This window comes from Puma concolor, chromosome E1, assembly GCF_028749965.1.
Source record: "Puma concolor isolate L17-30 chromosome E1, mPumCon1.1.hap2, whole genome shotgun sequence".
NCBI classification, from domain to species: Eukaryota; Metazoa; Chordata; class Mammalia; order Carnivora; family Felidae; genus Puma; species Puma concolor.
The window spans coordinates 28,330,496-28,347,747 of NC_141680.1; the positions used below are offsets into that span (position 1 = coordinate 28,330,496).

Consider the following 17,252-nt stretch of genomic DNA (forward strand, 5'->3'; position numbering starts at 1 on the left):
CCTTAGCAATAACAAGAATTAAAAATGAAGGATGTAGCTAAAGCACTTTGTCCAGTGCCAGGCAGTGAAGTACTCAATAAATATTACCTGTTGGTTAAGCTTTCATTTTAGTTCTGGAATTAAAAAAAAAAAATTTTTTTAAATGTTTATTCATTTTTTGAGAGACAGAGAGAGAGCATGAGCAGGGGAGGGGCAGAGAGAGAGAGAGGGAGACCCAGAATCTGAAGCAGGATCCAAGCTCTGAGCTGTCAGCAAAGAGCCCGATGCGGGGCTTGAACTCACGAGCGGTGAGATCATGACATGAGCTGAAGTCGGACGCTTAACCAACTGAGCCACCCAGGCGCCCCCTTAGTTCTAGAATTTTATTTTCCCTTTTCTTTTTTTTTTTTTTTTTACTCTCCCCAGTTGTAGAGGGAAAAATATAGAATTACTTAAGAAAAATTACAAATACCAACAGAAGTTAAATTCCTTTTACATTCTCATATAAGAAAAAAATTACAGTTTGGTGTATAACCTGAAGTATGCTTGGTGTATCAAAGGACTTGAAATAGTCCTCACTTTCAGAAAGATGAAAGTCACTTTCCAAGTGCCTCTGCATGATAGTTCTAAAAATTAACTGGAGCAGTTCTGAAATTTGGTGTAAAAAATCATCTAGGGTACTTATTAAAAAATATTTCAAAGCTCCACCTCAAAAGATTGCTCCAGAATGTGGGAGATGGTCCAAATTTAGAGAAAGCAGAAGACAGCAATTACACTCATTCCCACACAAATTTTGTAAAACAAATAATGTGCCACACCTCTCTATTCCAAGCACAAGGAGCACTAGTCAGACACTTTCAAAGTGGAGTCTTTTTGACAGTATCCTCAGTGCTAAGAATAGTCCCTACATTTAAAACCTGTTTGATAAATATTTGTTAAATTAATAATTTCAACAGTTCTTCTAATTTGAGTGAGAGAGTAAAGGACAACAAAATTGTAGTCAAGTCTAATTTATAAAGTTGAGTTTTCAGATCAGAGAGGGACCTTAAGGTGATGATCTCTTCAAATCTCATTTTACATAAGAACTATTTTTATTTGAGAGAAAGTTTCAACAATTCAAAACAGAATTTCTATCATCTCAACCTGCTTCTCTCAATACAAAATAAGCAATAAATCATTTTAAGATAGGTACCTTTCTATGAAACATGAATTATGCAAAAAGGAACACTGTAAGTCCAATAATATCAGATTAGCTTGTAGCAGTAATCTTGTAATGCAATATTTTGATTAGAAAGTAAAAGTTTTACCTTGCTTGATAGATGGACTAAATAATGACATAGCATCTTCTTCATGTGATAATACTGTTACACTAGATGGCCCATCTTCTACCTGCAAACAATATTACATACATATTAGACTGAAATATATAATTTAAAATAACAAAATCTTCCAACTACTGAGTAACTATGTGTCAAGCATCCTACTAGATGTTCTACAGACATACTAATTCCCACAATTAATCTATATGATAAACAGCACGTTCAACTTACAAAAAATAGTTCTAAAGATAACCCAGGAAATGTATCTGGATAAACGGTGGGAGCTGGGATTCCAAGCTAAATTTGTCAAATTCCAAAGTCCATGTTCTTTCTATAATACCTATATCCTTCCCAGCTACTACTCTTTTCATATTTACAGAAGGACAAAATGTCAAGTACCAGGCGCACAGTAAGGCTAAAAACTCTGTGAAAGAATTTTCTGTATTATACTTATTATTGGGTCCTTTTCACAATTTTACAGCTTTCAATTTCCATATTTTACATTAAAGGCAAATTTTAATTAAAAAAATTTTTTTTATTTAATGTTTTTATTTATTTTTGACAGGGAGAAAGAAAGAGAGAGAGGGAGAGAGCGCGAGCAAGCGAGCACACACAGGTTAGGGGCAGAGAAAGAGGGAGATACAGAATCCAAAGTAGGCTCCAGGCTCTGAGCTTTCAGCACACAGCCCGAAGTGGGGCTTGAAACCAAGAAGTGTGATATCATGACCTGAGCCAAAGTGTGATATCATGACCTGAGCCAAAGTTGGACACTTAACTGACTGAGCCACCCAGGCGCCCCTACTTTTTATCTTAACTTTTTGACGTTTATTTATTTTTGAAAGACAGAGACAGAGACAGAGCATGAGCAGGGGAGGGGCAGAGAGAGGGAGAAATAGAATCGGAAGCAGACTCCAGGCGCCGAGCTGTCAGCACAGAGCCCAACGCAGGGCTTGAACCCACAAACCATGAGATCATGACCCGAGCTGAAGTCAAACGCATAACTGACGGAGCCACCCAGGTACCCTTAAAGGCAAAATTCTTATCCAACAGAGTTATCTTGTGCTTAATACATCCTATAATATTAGATTTTCAAATTTCTAATAAATACTCCTGTATCCTATATTTAATATATTTCATCAAGGGGCTCTATAAGTTAACTCACATTCAAAAATATCATGTACGTTATAAACTCAGCATTGGGTATTTTATTGTATTTTGACACTTCACCTATTTCAGTATATTTTAACTCAGTATCAAAATACTTCATCTACCTAAATTTTCTGATTTCAATATTACAGAAGTTAATGTACTTTCCTCAAACCCAAAAAAACTCTTACAGTAAATAACAATCTTTTCATTATCAGACACCAGGTATAAAGTCTACATAAACTCTTAAATTTTGTACAATGTACCTGATTTACCTATTCAAAAAAAATATTTTCATAATTTAAAAGGATAAATATCCGTTCTATATTTTTTAATTTTGTTTATTTATTTATTTTAAAAATTGGGGCACCTGGGTAGCTCAGCAGGTTAAGGTTCTGACCTCGGCTCAGGTCATGATCACATGGTTCGTGGGTTCAAGCCTCGCAGATCCTGTCTCCCTCTCTCTCTGCCCCTCCCTTACTCACAGCGTCTCTGTCTCTCACAAACGAATAACGTTAAAAAAAATAAAAAAGTAATAAAAGTTTATTTTTTAGAGAGCAGGCACATGTGGGGGAGGGGCAGAGTGAGACAGGGAGAAACAGGATCCAAACCAGGCTCCAAGCTCTGAGCTGTCAGCACAGAGCCCGACACGAGGCTCAAGTCCACAAATCGCGAGATTATGACCTGGGCTGAACTTGGACATTCAACCTACTGAGCCACCCTGGGACCCCGAAGTGTGTTTATTTTTGAGAGAGTGGGAGAGAAAGAGCAAGTGTGAGCAGGGGAGGGGCAAAGAGAGAGGGAGAGAAAATCCCAAGCAGGCTCCATGCTGTCAGTGCAGACCCGGAACAGGGCTTGATCTCACAACAGTGAGATCTTGACCTGAGCTGAAATCAAGAGCTGGAGGCTTAACTGACATGAGCCACTCAGGTGCCCCTTAATCTATTTTAAAAGACAAAAAAAAAAAAAAAAAAAAAAAAGAGAGAGAGAGAGAAGTATGGTACTATATCCTGTGTTAAAAAATATCAGCGACCCTTTGGTGTACTATGATTTCTTTTACTCACCTTGTGTTTTTTTACAGCTTCTCTCTCACTGTTTTGTCTATCTTTCTTATCAGGAAAAAGGAATTCCTCATCTCCTTCAACAAATGCATATGGATCAATTTTAGATTCTTGCTCTGCATCAGATGCTATTGCTGAAAGATACTGATTTTTAATTTGATATTGCTGCACTAATTCATCAGAAACTTTTAAAGGTTTCTTACATTGCACCATTAACCTGCATTAAAAAAAAAAAAAACAAAATTAGAAAATTATATTTAATTTTCCATAAAAGCAAAAAAATTCCAATGACTTAAGAATCATCAAGTTTTCATGATTATTTAGAGATGATCTAAACTGTAATCCTTCATATTACGAATGAGGAAATTAAGGCATTGAGAGGTTACATGATTTATTAAAGCCTCAAGTTTAGCAATCAAGAAATGAAGCTAAAATCTAGGTCTCCTATCTATATGTTCTTTCCACCAAAATATGTCCACTCTGTTCCCAATTCCTTACATGCATTAACTTGTCCAAGTCTATTCACTGAAAGGAACTTTTTTTTTTTTTTTTTGAAAGGGACTCTTACATCAAAATTGCTCCAGGACAGGAACTCTCAAAATTGTGGGCTATGTGCTGAGGCAAGACTAGTTTTATACAATTTATACAATGGAAGTGATTACCCTTTTCCTATTGACATGAGTGGATAAGGTTATAAAATTATAAGGACCTAATTTGTGTTTCATGAACACTATAACTTATTAATTCTGGCAAGAGGTTTTATAATGGCAAGTGAAGTTTCAGCTCAAGTACCTCAAAGTTTTTATCTGATCAGATTAGAAAAATCTATTTTTATATCATCAGTCTTATGCTTTCACATGGTGACTAGAATCAATAAAACAAAACAAGAGAGGAGACAACACTGAAGTTAGAAAGACAAACAAGTAGAAACTGTCAGATCAGAGAAAGCTAAAATCAAAGGGTAAGAGCAAGAAGCCACAGCTGATTTGCACCACCAGAATCCCAGAAAGCATCAAGACTTTTCTATCTCTGAAGACCAGGGTACTTGGTGAGTGTGAACACTGAATGATGATTTTGGTTTGTAGAAGACACTTTCTAACTCCCAAATTCATGTTCTCTATAGTTTGTAAAGTGGAGATTCCCATGCTGCCAGAAAGAAGTAGCTAGGCTTCTACTCAGACCAGGGTAAAAATCCTGCAAGGACTATTTCACTCTGAATAAAAACCAAACCCCTTGTAATATCCTACCAAAGCTTTCCTTGACCTTTCTCCTCTTTGCCTCTCCAACCAACTTCATCTGGTTATTCTACTCCTGCCTCTCTCAACTCTGCTTCCAAGACCTTCCTTCATGTTCCTCAAACAGGCCAGACACACTCCTGACTGTTCCCTTTGTTTGGAGCATTCTTTCTCCAAGTATCTGCATGGCCAACTCCTTCACTTTCTAAAAGACTTTGTTTAAATGTCACCTTATGTAGGAGACCTTATTTAAAATTGCAAAATGCCCAACTACTTCAACACTGATCCCCCTCACCCTGCTCTATTTTTCCCTCCATAGCACTTATCTTTTAAAATCTATATAACTTGCTTATATTAATAGTTGACTGTCACTCTCACTAGAATATAAGACCCTAAATGACAGGGATCTTGTCTTTGTTCATTGAATTATCCCAAATGCCTAGAACAGTGCCTGGCAAGTAGAAGGTACTCAATAAATATTTCTTAAATGAATACATGAAATCGAAAAACCACATAGGATTGAGACGTTGTGGATGCATTAATAATTCTAAAATACAGTATCTTGTACTTGGAAATAAACCATCTTCATTCATCAGAAAGTGATACTGCTGCCACTTATCTGTCCTACAATTTAAGACAAAAAATTATAAGAGATGTAAGATTTGGGAACAATGAAGGTGAAGGTATTTGTTAGCTTATAAAATCTTTGAATGGAAGGATATCATAACTTTCAATCTATTTAAGATGCCCAGCACTATAAGTACTCCATATACACTATAAACTAAGGGTGAAACAGAGGCCATAAAAAAATAATAACTGATATTTTCTAAGCATGCTATTAAATACCATGTCATTGTTATTCCCAATATGCCCCAGATTTATCCCCAAAACTAAAATCCCAGGTCTACAAAAACTTTCTTCCATTTGAACATGGTGCTAACTAGTTAACAGGAGTATGTTTTAAAATTGTTAGAATACTTCTATAAATGAATGAATAGGTATTTCTTAAAGAGTAGCATTGTATCTTACCATCTTAGACCAAAACTGTTTGCTCAACTATTAGGTGCTAACATAAGTCTCTCCAAAGTAGTTTGCTATCTACTTTGACATGTTTTCTTATTCACTACTTATAATTAATCTTATAAGACGGAAAATGCAGAGTATGCTGATTTTGATGTGCAAATTATGTAGAAAGAAATGGTTTGCTAAGGTAACATAGTAACAAAGTTAAGGCTGGAAAGATTTTAAGTATGCATATTCAAGTAACTATTCATAGGAGAAAAGTGTTAAGATCCCACTCCTCCTCCCCACCACCAACCTGAAAGACACTACTACTCTGTGTAGAGGTGAATAAAACAACTGTTTCTCATATTAAGTTGTCCTCTGGCAGAAGCAGGAAAACTGCCACACTGTTTACACAAGTAGTTAAACTAGTGTGCAGTTACATTAAAAGGACCAATGCTCCTGCACAGGGCTCTATTAAGAATAAAAATGAGTAAACCAAATGCGGTGCCTAAAGACAACTTGTTATTTTATTGAATGGTTCTCACAGACATTGGGATATGCAATGAATTTAAATGTAGTCAATAATATCATGAGTATCAAGTCACAACATATTTTAAAATATATTTACATTACACATCTTTCTATATTTAAAATTGATAAGAGTAGAAAAAATTGTGATTTTTAAAAGATGTCAGATTACTCAGTTATTTCATCATTATCATCATATAGTATATATATATTTCTGTGAAACAGGAATAACCCCTCCTTTTCTAAAAGAAACTTTTCACATATAGTCGAACTACAGAGATAGTTTCAATCAGATATAGAGCTAAATACAGACAAACTGGAAGAGGATTAGGTACAGTAATGAACAGGAAGCTTTGCAAAGACCAAAGCAAACTGAAATTACGTTTATATTATTCATTAAGTGTATCTCTTTCCTTTTATTATGACAACAGTAACATTCTATCCTGAAATATACTTGTAGAGAATTTAACATGGCTTGGAGTAGCACATGCTTTTAGGCCTTTATTCAATAAAAATTCTTCCAGACAAGAAACGACAGTATTTTAGGATTGACAATTATAGAAGGAGATAAGCTATAGAAGGAAATGTTAAGGAACAAATGAATATAATAAATATCAAAAATCCTCTATTTTCTTTAACAGTACCTTTTCTGGTACCACGCCCACTATTCAGCATCAATCCTTAAACTGAGTCAAGCTAACTGTAAGAAGAATAGCTTTATTGTATTAAGATATCAAGTAAGACTTACTTAAAATATTTAGATTACAATAAACCAAAACAAGTTTATTTCATCATAGACTCCTATGAAACAAAATAGAAACTATCTTTTAGAGATCAGATAATGCACTCTGTAACTGTATGAAATATACAATATAAATGTCAGGTATACCCCTAATGCAACATAGGAGCTAATTCTATTGATGAATTCTATGGTTAAGATATCCAGATGTAGCCTTGCTATAGAACAAGACATGATAAAACTATGCTCCAGTATAGTTCTTTCTCTGCTTGGGGTTTAGAAATGTCTCCCTCTGAATCAAAATAGAAGACTATTTTAAGCAATCAAAATACTACTAGAACTAAGTGCTAGCCCTTGGAAAATGATATTAAAAAAACTGTAATGTTTCTTTGCAGAAATTTTGCTATCTTCAACACTTACAAGGTTTATTTTTTTTTTTAACTTACAAGGTTTAAAAAAATTTTTTAATGTTTATTTATACTTTTGAAAGAGAACATCGGAGTGCCAGCAGGAGAGGTGCAGAGAGACAGGGACACAGAAACTGAAGTAGGCTCCAGACTCTGAGCTATCAGCACAGAGTCTGATGTGGGGCTTGAACCCACAAACCACAAGATCATTACCTGAGCCAAAGTCAGATGCTTAACCGACTGAGTCACCCAGGCACCCCTAAAAGCTTATGAGGTCTTAAAAGCCACTATTCTAAAATAGATACTAGCGTTAACCAATAAAGAAACTAAAAATAATTAGAAGCAAAAAGAAGACTGCCACAGATGTGTATATCCGGTATGTAAGATATGCTATGCTCCACCTCAACCTCTCTCTCCCCAAACTAAATTCTAAGAAATTAGAAAGGAATTTCGCTTTAAAGTAGCTGCTGAAAAATCTGGCATCAACTGAGGCACATGGAAGTCTAAGAACAAGGGAGATGTTTAGAAATGATGAATCCTAATACTCTGTACTAGTTAGGCAAGCCATCACCATCTAAAACTAAGAATTAGAAAAACTAAGAATACTGCTTTCTTTTGTTTATCCACCTATTATGGAAGTACAGTGCCACTCTTTAACAGCAGTCAAAGGAAAACTTTATTTATACCAAATGGAAATTGAATTTTCACTTAACGTGAATAAAACAAACGTACAAATTTCTCCTCCATCATTCTAAAAAAGTACACACCTATAAAATTTTTATTAAAAAAATGTTTCTTTTTAAATTTCTACTGATAAGATTCTTGCCCCTCTTTGCATTATGTATTACTCCAACTGTGTTAATAGTTTCCTCTCCTAAGCTTCAGATACAATGCCACAAATGTCTGACAGAATCTTTCAGCAGGCTCCTCACACTAAATTCAAATTTACAACATAGGGACGCCTACGTGGCTCAGCTGGTTGAGCATTTGACTCCTGTCTGATTATTGATTTCAGCTCATGAGTTCGAGGCCCTCATCATGCTCTAAGATGACAGTGAGGAGCCTGCTTGGGATTCTCTCTCCCCCACCACCCTGCTCACACTCTCTTTCAAAATAAATGAATAAACTAAAAAAATTAAATGGGGTGCCTGGATGGCTCAGTCAGTTAAGCATCTGACTTCAGCTTAGGTCATGATCTCACTGTCCGTGAGTTCAAGCCCCACGTCAGACTCTGTGCTGACAGCTCAGAGCCTGGAGCCTGCTTTGGATTCTGTGTCTCCCTCTCTCTCTGCCCCTCCTCCACTCACGCTCTGTCTCTCTCACTCTCAAAAATGAATGTTAAAAAAAAGTTTTTTTTTTAATTTACAATGCGTATGTATTACAAGCACATATTTAAAAGTCATTATTGTACACTGGGGCTCCTGGGTGGCTCAGTCGGTTGAGCGTCCGACTTCGACTCTCGTCATGATCTCGCAGTCTGTGAGCTCAAGACCCGCGTCGGGCTCTGTGCTGACAGCTCAGAGCGTGAAGCCTGCTTCAGATTCTGTCTCTCTGCCCCTCCCCCGCTCACGATCTCTCCCTCCCTCTCTCTCTCTCTCAAAAATAAATACACATTAAAAACATAAAATAAAATAAAATAAAATAAATAAAAGTCATATTATAAACAAAGGCATAGTTGAAACTTCTAAATATCCCAATCCCTCTCCTTCAAGATAACAGGGATTAACAGTTTCTTGTACTTTAAAAAAAATTATAAAAACTAAATTATAAAAAACGTTAAAAATTTTAAAAATTATGTAAATCTGAATTTAATGTAAACTGAGTAAAAGGGTAGAAGTCTTCAAATCGGTTTTTCCTCCTCTTTCCCTCATAAAATAAATATGCTGGTCTTTAACTCTCCTGTTACTACCTCACTGCACTATTCAACTGGTCATAAAGTTCTTGTCTATTCTATACTTACAAAATCTATACATCCCTACGATCTCTAATTTCCTAGGGCCCTGTATCACCTTATATCTGAACTATTCAAGAGTCCAAACTGATGTCCTTTCATACATATATACCTCTTCATTTCAAATAATCTTTCAATAATATTACTTGGTTAATATTTCTAAAATCCTTATTTTCCAAAACCCTATTATTTTATCTACCTCAAAAAAAAAAAAAGTACAACAGTGCCCCTATCATCTCAAGGGAAATACATACTCATAAACAGTATTTTTATAAATAGTATTTTATATAATTTATTCCATTATATAGCCCCACCTCCCTTTTCAGGTCTCATTTCTCATCATGACATAGCAAACTACTAAGCAACACCATATAATCTATCCATACCAAAGTACATAAAACTTCTGGATCTTCATAAATGGAATTAAATTATTCTTCACTCTGGCTCACCATCCCTAATATCTTTTATGTATGCTTCTATTAGAGAATGTTAGTTTCCATTGGATTACAATTTCGTTTAGGGCCAGGACCAAATTTATTTTTTACTCCAACAGTGCTTTACAGCATCCTGCATATTAGAGAAACTTCAGTTTTATTCAAACTGATGAAACAGATATTTGAAGAATATGAATTTAAAAAGATAATGTTCCAAAGGGCAAAAGAATGCAGGAGTTGCAACAGCCCCCTAATTAACCGCCATATATTTAAATACTTTCAAAACTCAGAGTATGGAAAAAGAATAGAAATTTACCAGGTTTACATAGTAATATGAATTCAGTAATATGAATTTACCTAGTAATATGAATTCAGAAATTTATTATATAAAGCAATCTAGGCTTCTGACTGGACTACTCTGACTAGAAAAGGTTTGATCATATTATATCTTTAAACCTAGACAACGCTTCTATAAAGAATTTAAGACAAGGGTTGCCTGGGTGGCTCAGTCAGTTGAACGTCTGACTTGGGCACAGGTCACGATCTCACAGTTTGTGAGTTCGAGCCCTGTGTAAGGCTTTGTGCTGACAGCTCAGAACCTGGAGCCTGCTTCAGATTCTGTGTCTCCCTCTTTCTCTGACCCTCCCCTGGTAGTGCTCTGTCTCTCCTTCAAAAATAAATAAACATTAAAAAAAAAAAAAATTAAAAAAAAAAGAATTCAAGACAGGTGTTTAAATGTCATCGAGAAGAGTATTAATTCATAGAATTTATTTTAATGACAGGAGACATCACCTGAGTGATGATCCTCACGACATCCTATCTCAAGTAATATTAATAGTAGGTACCTGAATCACTAAGTTATCCAAATAAGATCCTTTTAACTATGAAAAACAAAACAAAACAAAACTTTTGTTAGCATAATGCAAACACTGAAGCCCACACCAGGTATTTTACTGTATAGTAAAATAGTATGGGGGATCTCCCTAGTAAAACTAATCAGTAAACATGTTTGGCCTATCTAATTTAATAACTTATTCCAGAGTTCAAATTTCTGTAAAAGTTATTCATGATATTAAGGCACCTCAACACTATGAACATTTTGGGCTTTGTTGCGGAGGACTGTCCTACATATTGTAGGGTATCTAGCGGCATCCCTGGACTCTACCTACCAGATGCCAGTAGCACATTCCCTGTTGTGACAATCTAGATTGTCTCTTAACGCTGTCAAATGTCACCTGAAGGTATGAGTGAGGGAATAAGAAATTGCTCCAATTGAGAGCTACTGCCATACAAGAGGAACTACAAGGACAAAATATTCACGTGATTAAAACATAAAACCAAAAAACTTCTATCAAGTACAGAACAATTATGTTCCATAAATGTTTTAGTTCATACAGCAAGCAGCTAAACCTGTTTACTTTTTTCCATATTCTAATCTATTAAAATAAAAAAAGGATTCTACGCAAAAGCAAATTGTAACATAATACACATTTTAGTAACTAATGTAACTAAAACAATACTCACATAAGACACAGAATTAAAAAAAAAAAAAAAACACCACCCTTTTATTCAGTCTTTTCTTTCCACAAAGCAGAAAAAATGGTGACCAGGAACAAGTGGAAGCATGTTATTTCCTTAATTTAAATAATCACGACCCAGCACCATTCTACTCTGCAGCTACTTTTCTACATTATACTTGTATCCTCTCATTCTTATTCCATGAGAAAAATGTCAAACAATTTCAAAACAGATTCTAATGTTAAACTGTACTAACTTATTTTTTTTAATGTTTGTTTATTTTTGAGAGTGAGCGTGCCACACACGAACAGACAAGTAAGGGAGGGGCAGAAAGAGAGAGAAGCGAGCCCTGAACTGACAGTAAAGGGCCCAATGCAGGGCTCAAACTCACAAACCTGTGATGTCATGACCTGAACCAAAGTTGGACACTTAACCAACTGAGCCACCCAGGCAACCCCAACTATATTAACTTTTTTTTTTCTTTTAATGTTTATTTTTGAAAGAGAAAGAGCACAAGCAGGGGAGGGGCAGAGAGAGAGGGAGCCCTAGAATCCGAAGCAGGCTCCAGGCTCTGAGCTGTCAGCACAGAGCCTGATGCGTGGCTTGAACTCATGAACCATGATTATCATGACCTGAGCCGAAGTCAGATGTTTGACTGAGCCACCCAGGCACCCCCTAAAACTTCTAAGAGACCTTCATTTCATTTCACCTACAGATGCTCCTGCATACAATCAGCTAATACACTTATTTAAAGTCATGGCTAGAATTCTTGATCATATGAATACAAAATGCCCATAAACTTACCCCTTAAGTTTTTAAAATATTCCTAACAGTACTTTTCGTCCTTAACACTACATTTTTTATATTAAATAAGAAAATATAATCTAGAAGGAAAATAAGTTCTAAAATCATAAAGTAACCCTAGGAATATACTGTTGTTTAATTTATCCAAACGTCTACTGAATGTGCACTATGTGCCTAGACTTGTTCTAGGGATGTTTGTGTGTAATCTGGAGGAATACAGCAGTAAACAAGACAGAGAGCCCCTGCCTTCACAGAGCTCGTATTTTAATAGGGAAAAGATCATTAACAAATTCATGATATGATTTTGGATGATATATACAAGGAAAAAATGAAAACCGTGTACAAGGTAGGTAGTGATTTGGGGAGTGAAGAAAAGCCATAGTTTAGATAAAATGGTCAGGAAACTACCTCCTGAAAAGGTAACTTTTCAGCAGGACTGAGTAAGAAGGGGTGAGCTATTCCCCGCATCTGTAATACAATACTAAAGGCCAGTAGGAATGAGCTTGGCTTGGGGCACCTGGGTGGCTCAGTCGGTTGAGGTTGAGCGTCTGACTTTGGCTCAGGTCATGATCTCACAGTTTGTGGGTTTGAGCCCCGCGTCGGGCTCTGTGCTGACAGCTCAGAGCCTGGAGCCTGCTTCGGATTCTGTGTCTCCCTCTCTCTATGCCCCTAACCCACTCACATTCTGTCTCTGTCTCTCTCAAAAATAAATAAACTTTAAGAAAAAATTAAAAAAAAAAAAAGGAACGAGCTTGGCTTTCTGAAGGAATAACCAGAAAATCTGATGCCTCAAAATCAGAAAGCAAACAGGGCAGTAATAGGTAAGAGTGAAGAACTAGCTAGACAGGAAACTGGGTAGAAGCTTACAGATGAGGAAAAAGAGTTTGGATTTTATCTTAAATGTAGAGGGAAACTACTGGAGGGTTTTCAGCAAATGAGTAACATCTAACATTTAACCTACAATGATCACTCTACTGTGTAGGAATATATGTAAAGGAGAAGTACAGAAACAAGGAGACCAAAAGTAGTTTCGGGCAAGTACTCAGGACTTTTATATTATATCCAGCACAAATGAGACTAAGATCTTTTTAAGACTTGTTTCCAAGACATCATTTGTTTTCAAGAGACTTTCTGCCTGTTAAATAAGCTGGTTGTTTTCCATGATCAAAAGGTATCCTAAAGTCCCTAAATTTCAAATCCAGATTAATTTTAACTGAAAAAAAAAAAACAAAACCCATACTAGAATATTTTTAAGATTCAAAGAGCTAGATAAGATGCACAGGTTTACTAAAATAACAAGGAATATTGAAAGAATAAATCTTTAACAGTAGGGAAAAGGAGACAAAGGCTACAAATGGGACATTTTACTTAGTCTCAGGGAAACTCAAAATCAATAAAACACAGCAGAGAAAGTTCATGGCCTAGAATATGCAAGAGGGGGTGATGGTAACCCACAACAAGAGAGCCAAAATGACCAAAAACTCAGAGAAAATATGAACCTGTATTTCTAGACAGAAATGAAAAATTAGAGCTGAAAATGGAGGAACAACAGGGTTTCTTTTCTAAAAAAATGAATAACCTACCTGGTAAAGACCCAAGATCCCCTTCATTCTGCAATTTTAGGTACCAGGTCTCCCCTCCAAAATATCCCAACCCCATTATCATAAAGCAGTGTATGAAACTAATACATAGTATAAGCTAAATAACTTACTGAATGAGTAAGGCCTACCAATCAGCTCCCCTATTCCTTCATTCAAAAATGTGTAGGAAGAAACAATAATTATATTTTAAAAATGTGATAAGAGGGGCACCTGGGTGGCTCAGTCAGTTAAGCATCCGACTTTGGCTCAAGTCATGATCTCACGGCTTGTGGGTTCAAGCCCTGCACTGGGCTCTGTGCTGACAGCTCAGAGCCTACAGCCTGCTTCAGATTCTGTGTCTCCCTTTCTGCCCCACCCCTGCTTGTTCTATCTGCTTCTCAAAAATAAATAAATGTTAAAAAAAATTAATTAAAAAATAAATGAAAAAAATGTGATGAGAAGCAGTAAAGAAAAAGATGAAAATAAATTCTATAGAAAAAAAAAGGTACAGAACATTAAGAAGGGGATACTATTTCTTAATAGCCAGGGGGTGCCTGGGTGGCTCAGTAGGTTAAGTGTCTGACTTTAGCTCAGGTCATGATCTCACAGTTCATGAGTTCGAGCCCTGCAGTGGGCTCTGTGCTGATCGCTCAGAGCCTGGAAGTCTGCTTTGGATTTTCTGTCTCCCTCTCTCTCAGATCCTCCCTGCTCACACTGTGTCTCTCAAAAATAAATACATATTTTTTAAAAATGAAATAAATAAACATTAAAGATGCTTTTAATTAAAAAAATTTTTTTGAAGATTTATAGCAAGAACTTGCAAAGAATTGGGGGAAAAATGGGACTAAAAGATAGGATATACAAACAATTCACAGAAGAGAAAACCTAAATGTCCAAAGAACATTTTAAATAAATGCTTACTTTCAAACATGTATTAAGACAATAAGATGCCATTCTGCATATAGAAAATTAGCTAAACTGAAGGCTTGTAATACCAAATGCTGATGAAAAGATCATTCTCATACTCTGCTGGTTGATGAAGGTGTAAACTGGTATAGTTGGAGAGCCAGTGACAATGACTCTTAATGCCGAATGTGGACAAACCCCATGGCCCAGTAATTCCACTTTGAGATGTATTCCCTAGAGAAATCTTATACAAGTACATAAGGAAACGTGTACAAAAAAGTTCACTATTACATCCTATGTAACCGGAAAAAACTGAAATAACCAATATGTCCTCCTTTAAGAGAGTAAATTATGTATATTCATAACAAATACTATAAAGCAATTAAAATGAATTAATTAGAGCTACATGTATAAAAACATGTACAGAAATGATAAACACCAAATTTAGGACAGACGAAGGAAGAATGGAGGAAAAAAAACAGTACACAAGAGTTCTAATGATATTCAAAATCTTTAAGTTGTTTGATGGATAAGTGCTATTATTTTCTCCACTTTTTTGTGACTAAAATATGTCATAATAATGAGTCTCCCTAAGGAAAAATCACAGTAAAGAAATTATGCAAAACTAATATTTACAGGATTTATTATTATTGTAAATCCTACCCTGAAGCCAATTCTGGAGTCCTAGCATTAAGAACTTACATCATTTCCACCCTTAAATTATAATAGTGACTATTAAAAAAATACATACTCTGTAACTGATGTTACACTTTCCTGTCCAAAAGGTCCAACTGGATCATCCTTGAATTTATCACTTGGAAGCTGAGGAGGCAAAAACTCTACATCTTTTTTCTTTGGAACCTTGTAATACTTCCAGGCTATATTAGCTTCATCTTCTTCCAAGTTTACTGCTGTACCGACATATATTGTAGGTTCTACAGCTTCCTGGAACTGAGTTGGGAAAGACTGAGATAAACTGTCTATCCTATCTTCCATTGGTTTAGAAGGAACCAAGGGATCTGGTGTTGGCATTTGATAAAAATGTTGACTCTGAGGAGTTGAAGGTGTTTTAGTTACTCCTTCATCAACCACATCACATGGGTGAGGACTGAGTGGGGGTGGTTGAGGTGAATTTGCCATTTCGGTGCCATGCATCTGCGGAGTCTTTGCTACATCATTAGTTCGGATGTTTGAAAATCTCACTTGACTATCTGGAGCGGAGATCACAAGTCTTTGGCTAGCTGAATCTGCATCGATGCCAACATCATCACTAATAGAAACACGATGGTGAAAAGGAGTCAAGGGGCGTTTCTGTGGTTTTTCACTCTTTTCTTGTTTTTCATTGGTCTTGTGCTTAGGAAGTACTTGTTGTTGCTGACTTAAAGTTGGTGCCTGTCCTTGTTGTCCAGGATTTCTTGGCTTGAGATTTTTGTGCCTAAAAAGTTAAAAGAAAGGTTTAATGTTTATAGTATCATTATTACATCAAAGTACACAAGTAAACACTATTAAACATTCCATATTATCATTTGTTTTTTACATATAAATCTAAAAGTAAAATTATTTGAATTTACATTGGAAAAAAATACTTTGGGGCACCTGGGTGACTCAGTTGGTTGAGCATCCAACTTCAGCTCAGGACATGATCTCATGGTTTGTGGCTTTGAGCCCCGCATTTGGCTCTGTACTGACAGCTCAGAGCCTGGAGCCTGGTTCACATTCTGTGTCTCTCTCTGCCCCTCACCCGCTTGTACTCTCTCAAAAATAAACATTAAAAAAAATTTTTTTAACAAAAAAAAAATAAAAAATACTTTGTTGAGTGACCTAAAACTAAGAACTGCAGAAAGATTCCTAAGAGCCAATTCTCTTCTGCTCATTTAATAGCTATGTGATCGGACAACCAAAGATAGTTTACTAATGTAACCTAAATATTTTAGTATCTGAATCAAGAGACAAAATTCTAGTTAAGATAAAGTCGTGTTTAAAAAGGTCTGAAATTTATTCATTTACCAATGTACCTGCAAATTGATGGCTTGGCTAAGCTCAGTCATAATCTACAATCCTACAGCAACCAGCTAGGAAACTTATTCTACACAAACGAAGTTAATCATTCTGGATAGCACTGCAACTGACTGATGGGCCCCACACCATATCTGCCATCCTTCTCCCAAGGCATACCATGACAGAACGAATCCGCTAACTAGAAAAGGAAAAGAAAATGCCTGAAGAAATTTATTCCCTCATAATGTGAAGCAATTTCTAAACTGAAAAACTTAAAACTACATGCCTAAAAATCTAGTAATTTTGTTCAGAGTTTAAGATTTCTTTCAGCATAGTAAAAATACTGTGCCCTATGAGATTTCCAAGCTAAACTGATAGTGATGTATATAATATTTTTTTTTTACTAAGAAACTAGAAGAAAAATGTGGAGGGAATATGAATTTAAAACATGTCCCAGGAATGTAAGGTATAACATTCAATAAAAACCAGTAGTATTCATCACATTAACAGAATAAAAGAGAAAACCATGTAACTATCTTAATACAGAAAAACATGGCAAAATTCAATACATAATTCATCATAAAAAGACTCAAGGGGCGCCGGGGCAGCTCAGTCGGTTGAGCGTCCGACTTCGGCTCAGGT

The 17,252-nt window shown here is 35.9% G+C and overlaps 1 protein-coding gene across 1 annotated transcript in view; it reads right to left on the reverse strand.

Annotated features, from left to right (window-relative positions):
- MED13 (mediator complex subunit 13) overlaps positions 1 to 17,252 on the reverse strand; it is a 110,051-nt gene that overhangs the window by 43,921 nt on the left and 48,878 nt on the right. The window contains exons 9-11 of the mRNA XM_086686786.1: positions 15,364 to 16,047; positions 3,509 to 3,722; positions 1,287 to 1,368 (exon numbers count right to left, since the gene is read on the reverse strand). Of these exons, the coding sequence (XP_086542912.1) occupies positions 1,287 to 1,368; positions 3,509 to 3,722; positions 15,364 to 16,047 (980 nt within the window). The remainder of the gene's footprint in view (positions 1 to 1,286; positions 1,369 to 3,508; positions 3,723 to 15,363; positions 16,048 to 17,252) is intronic.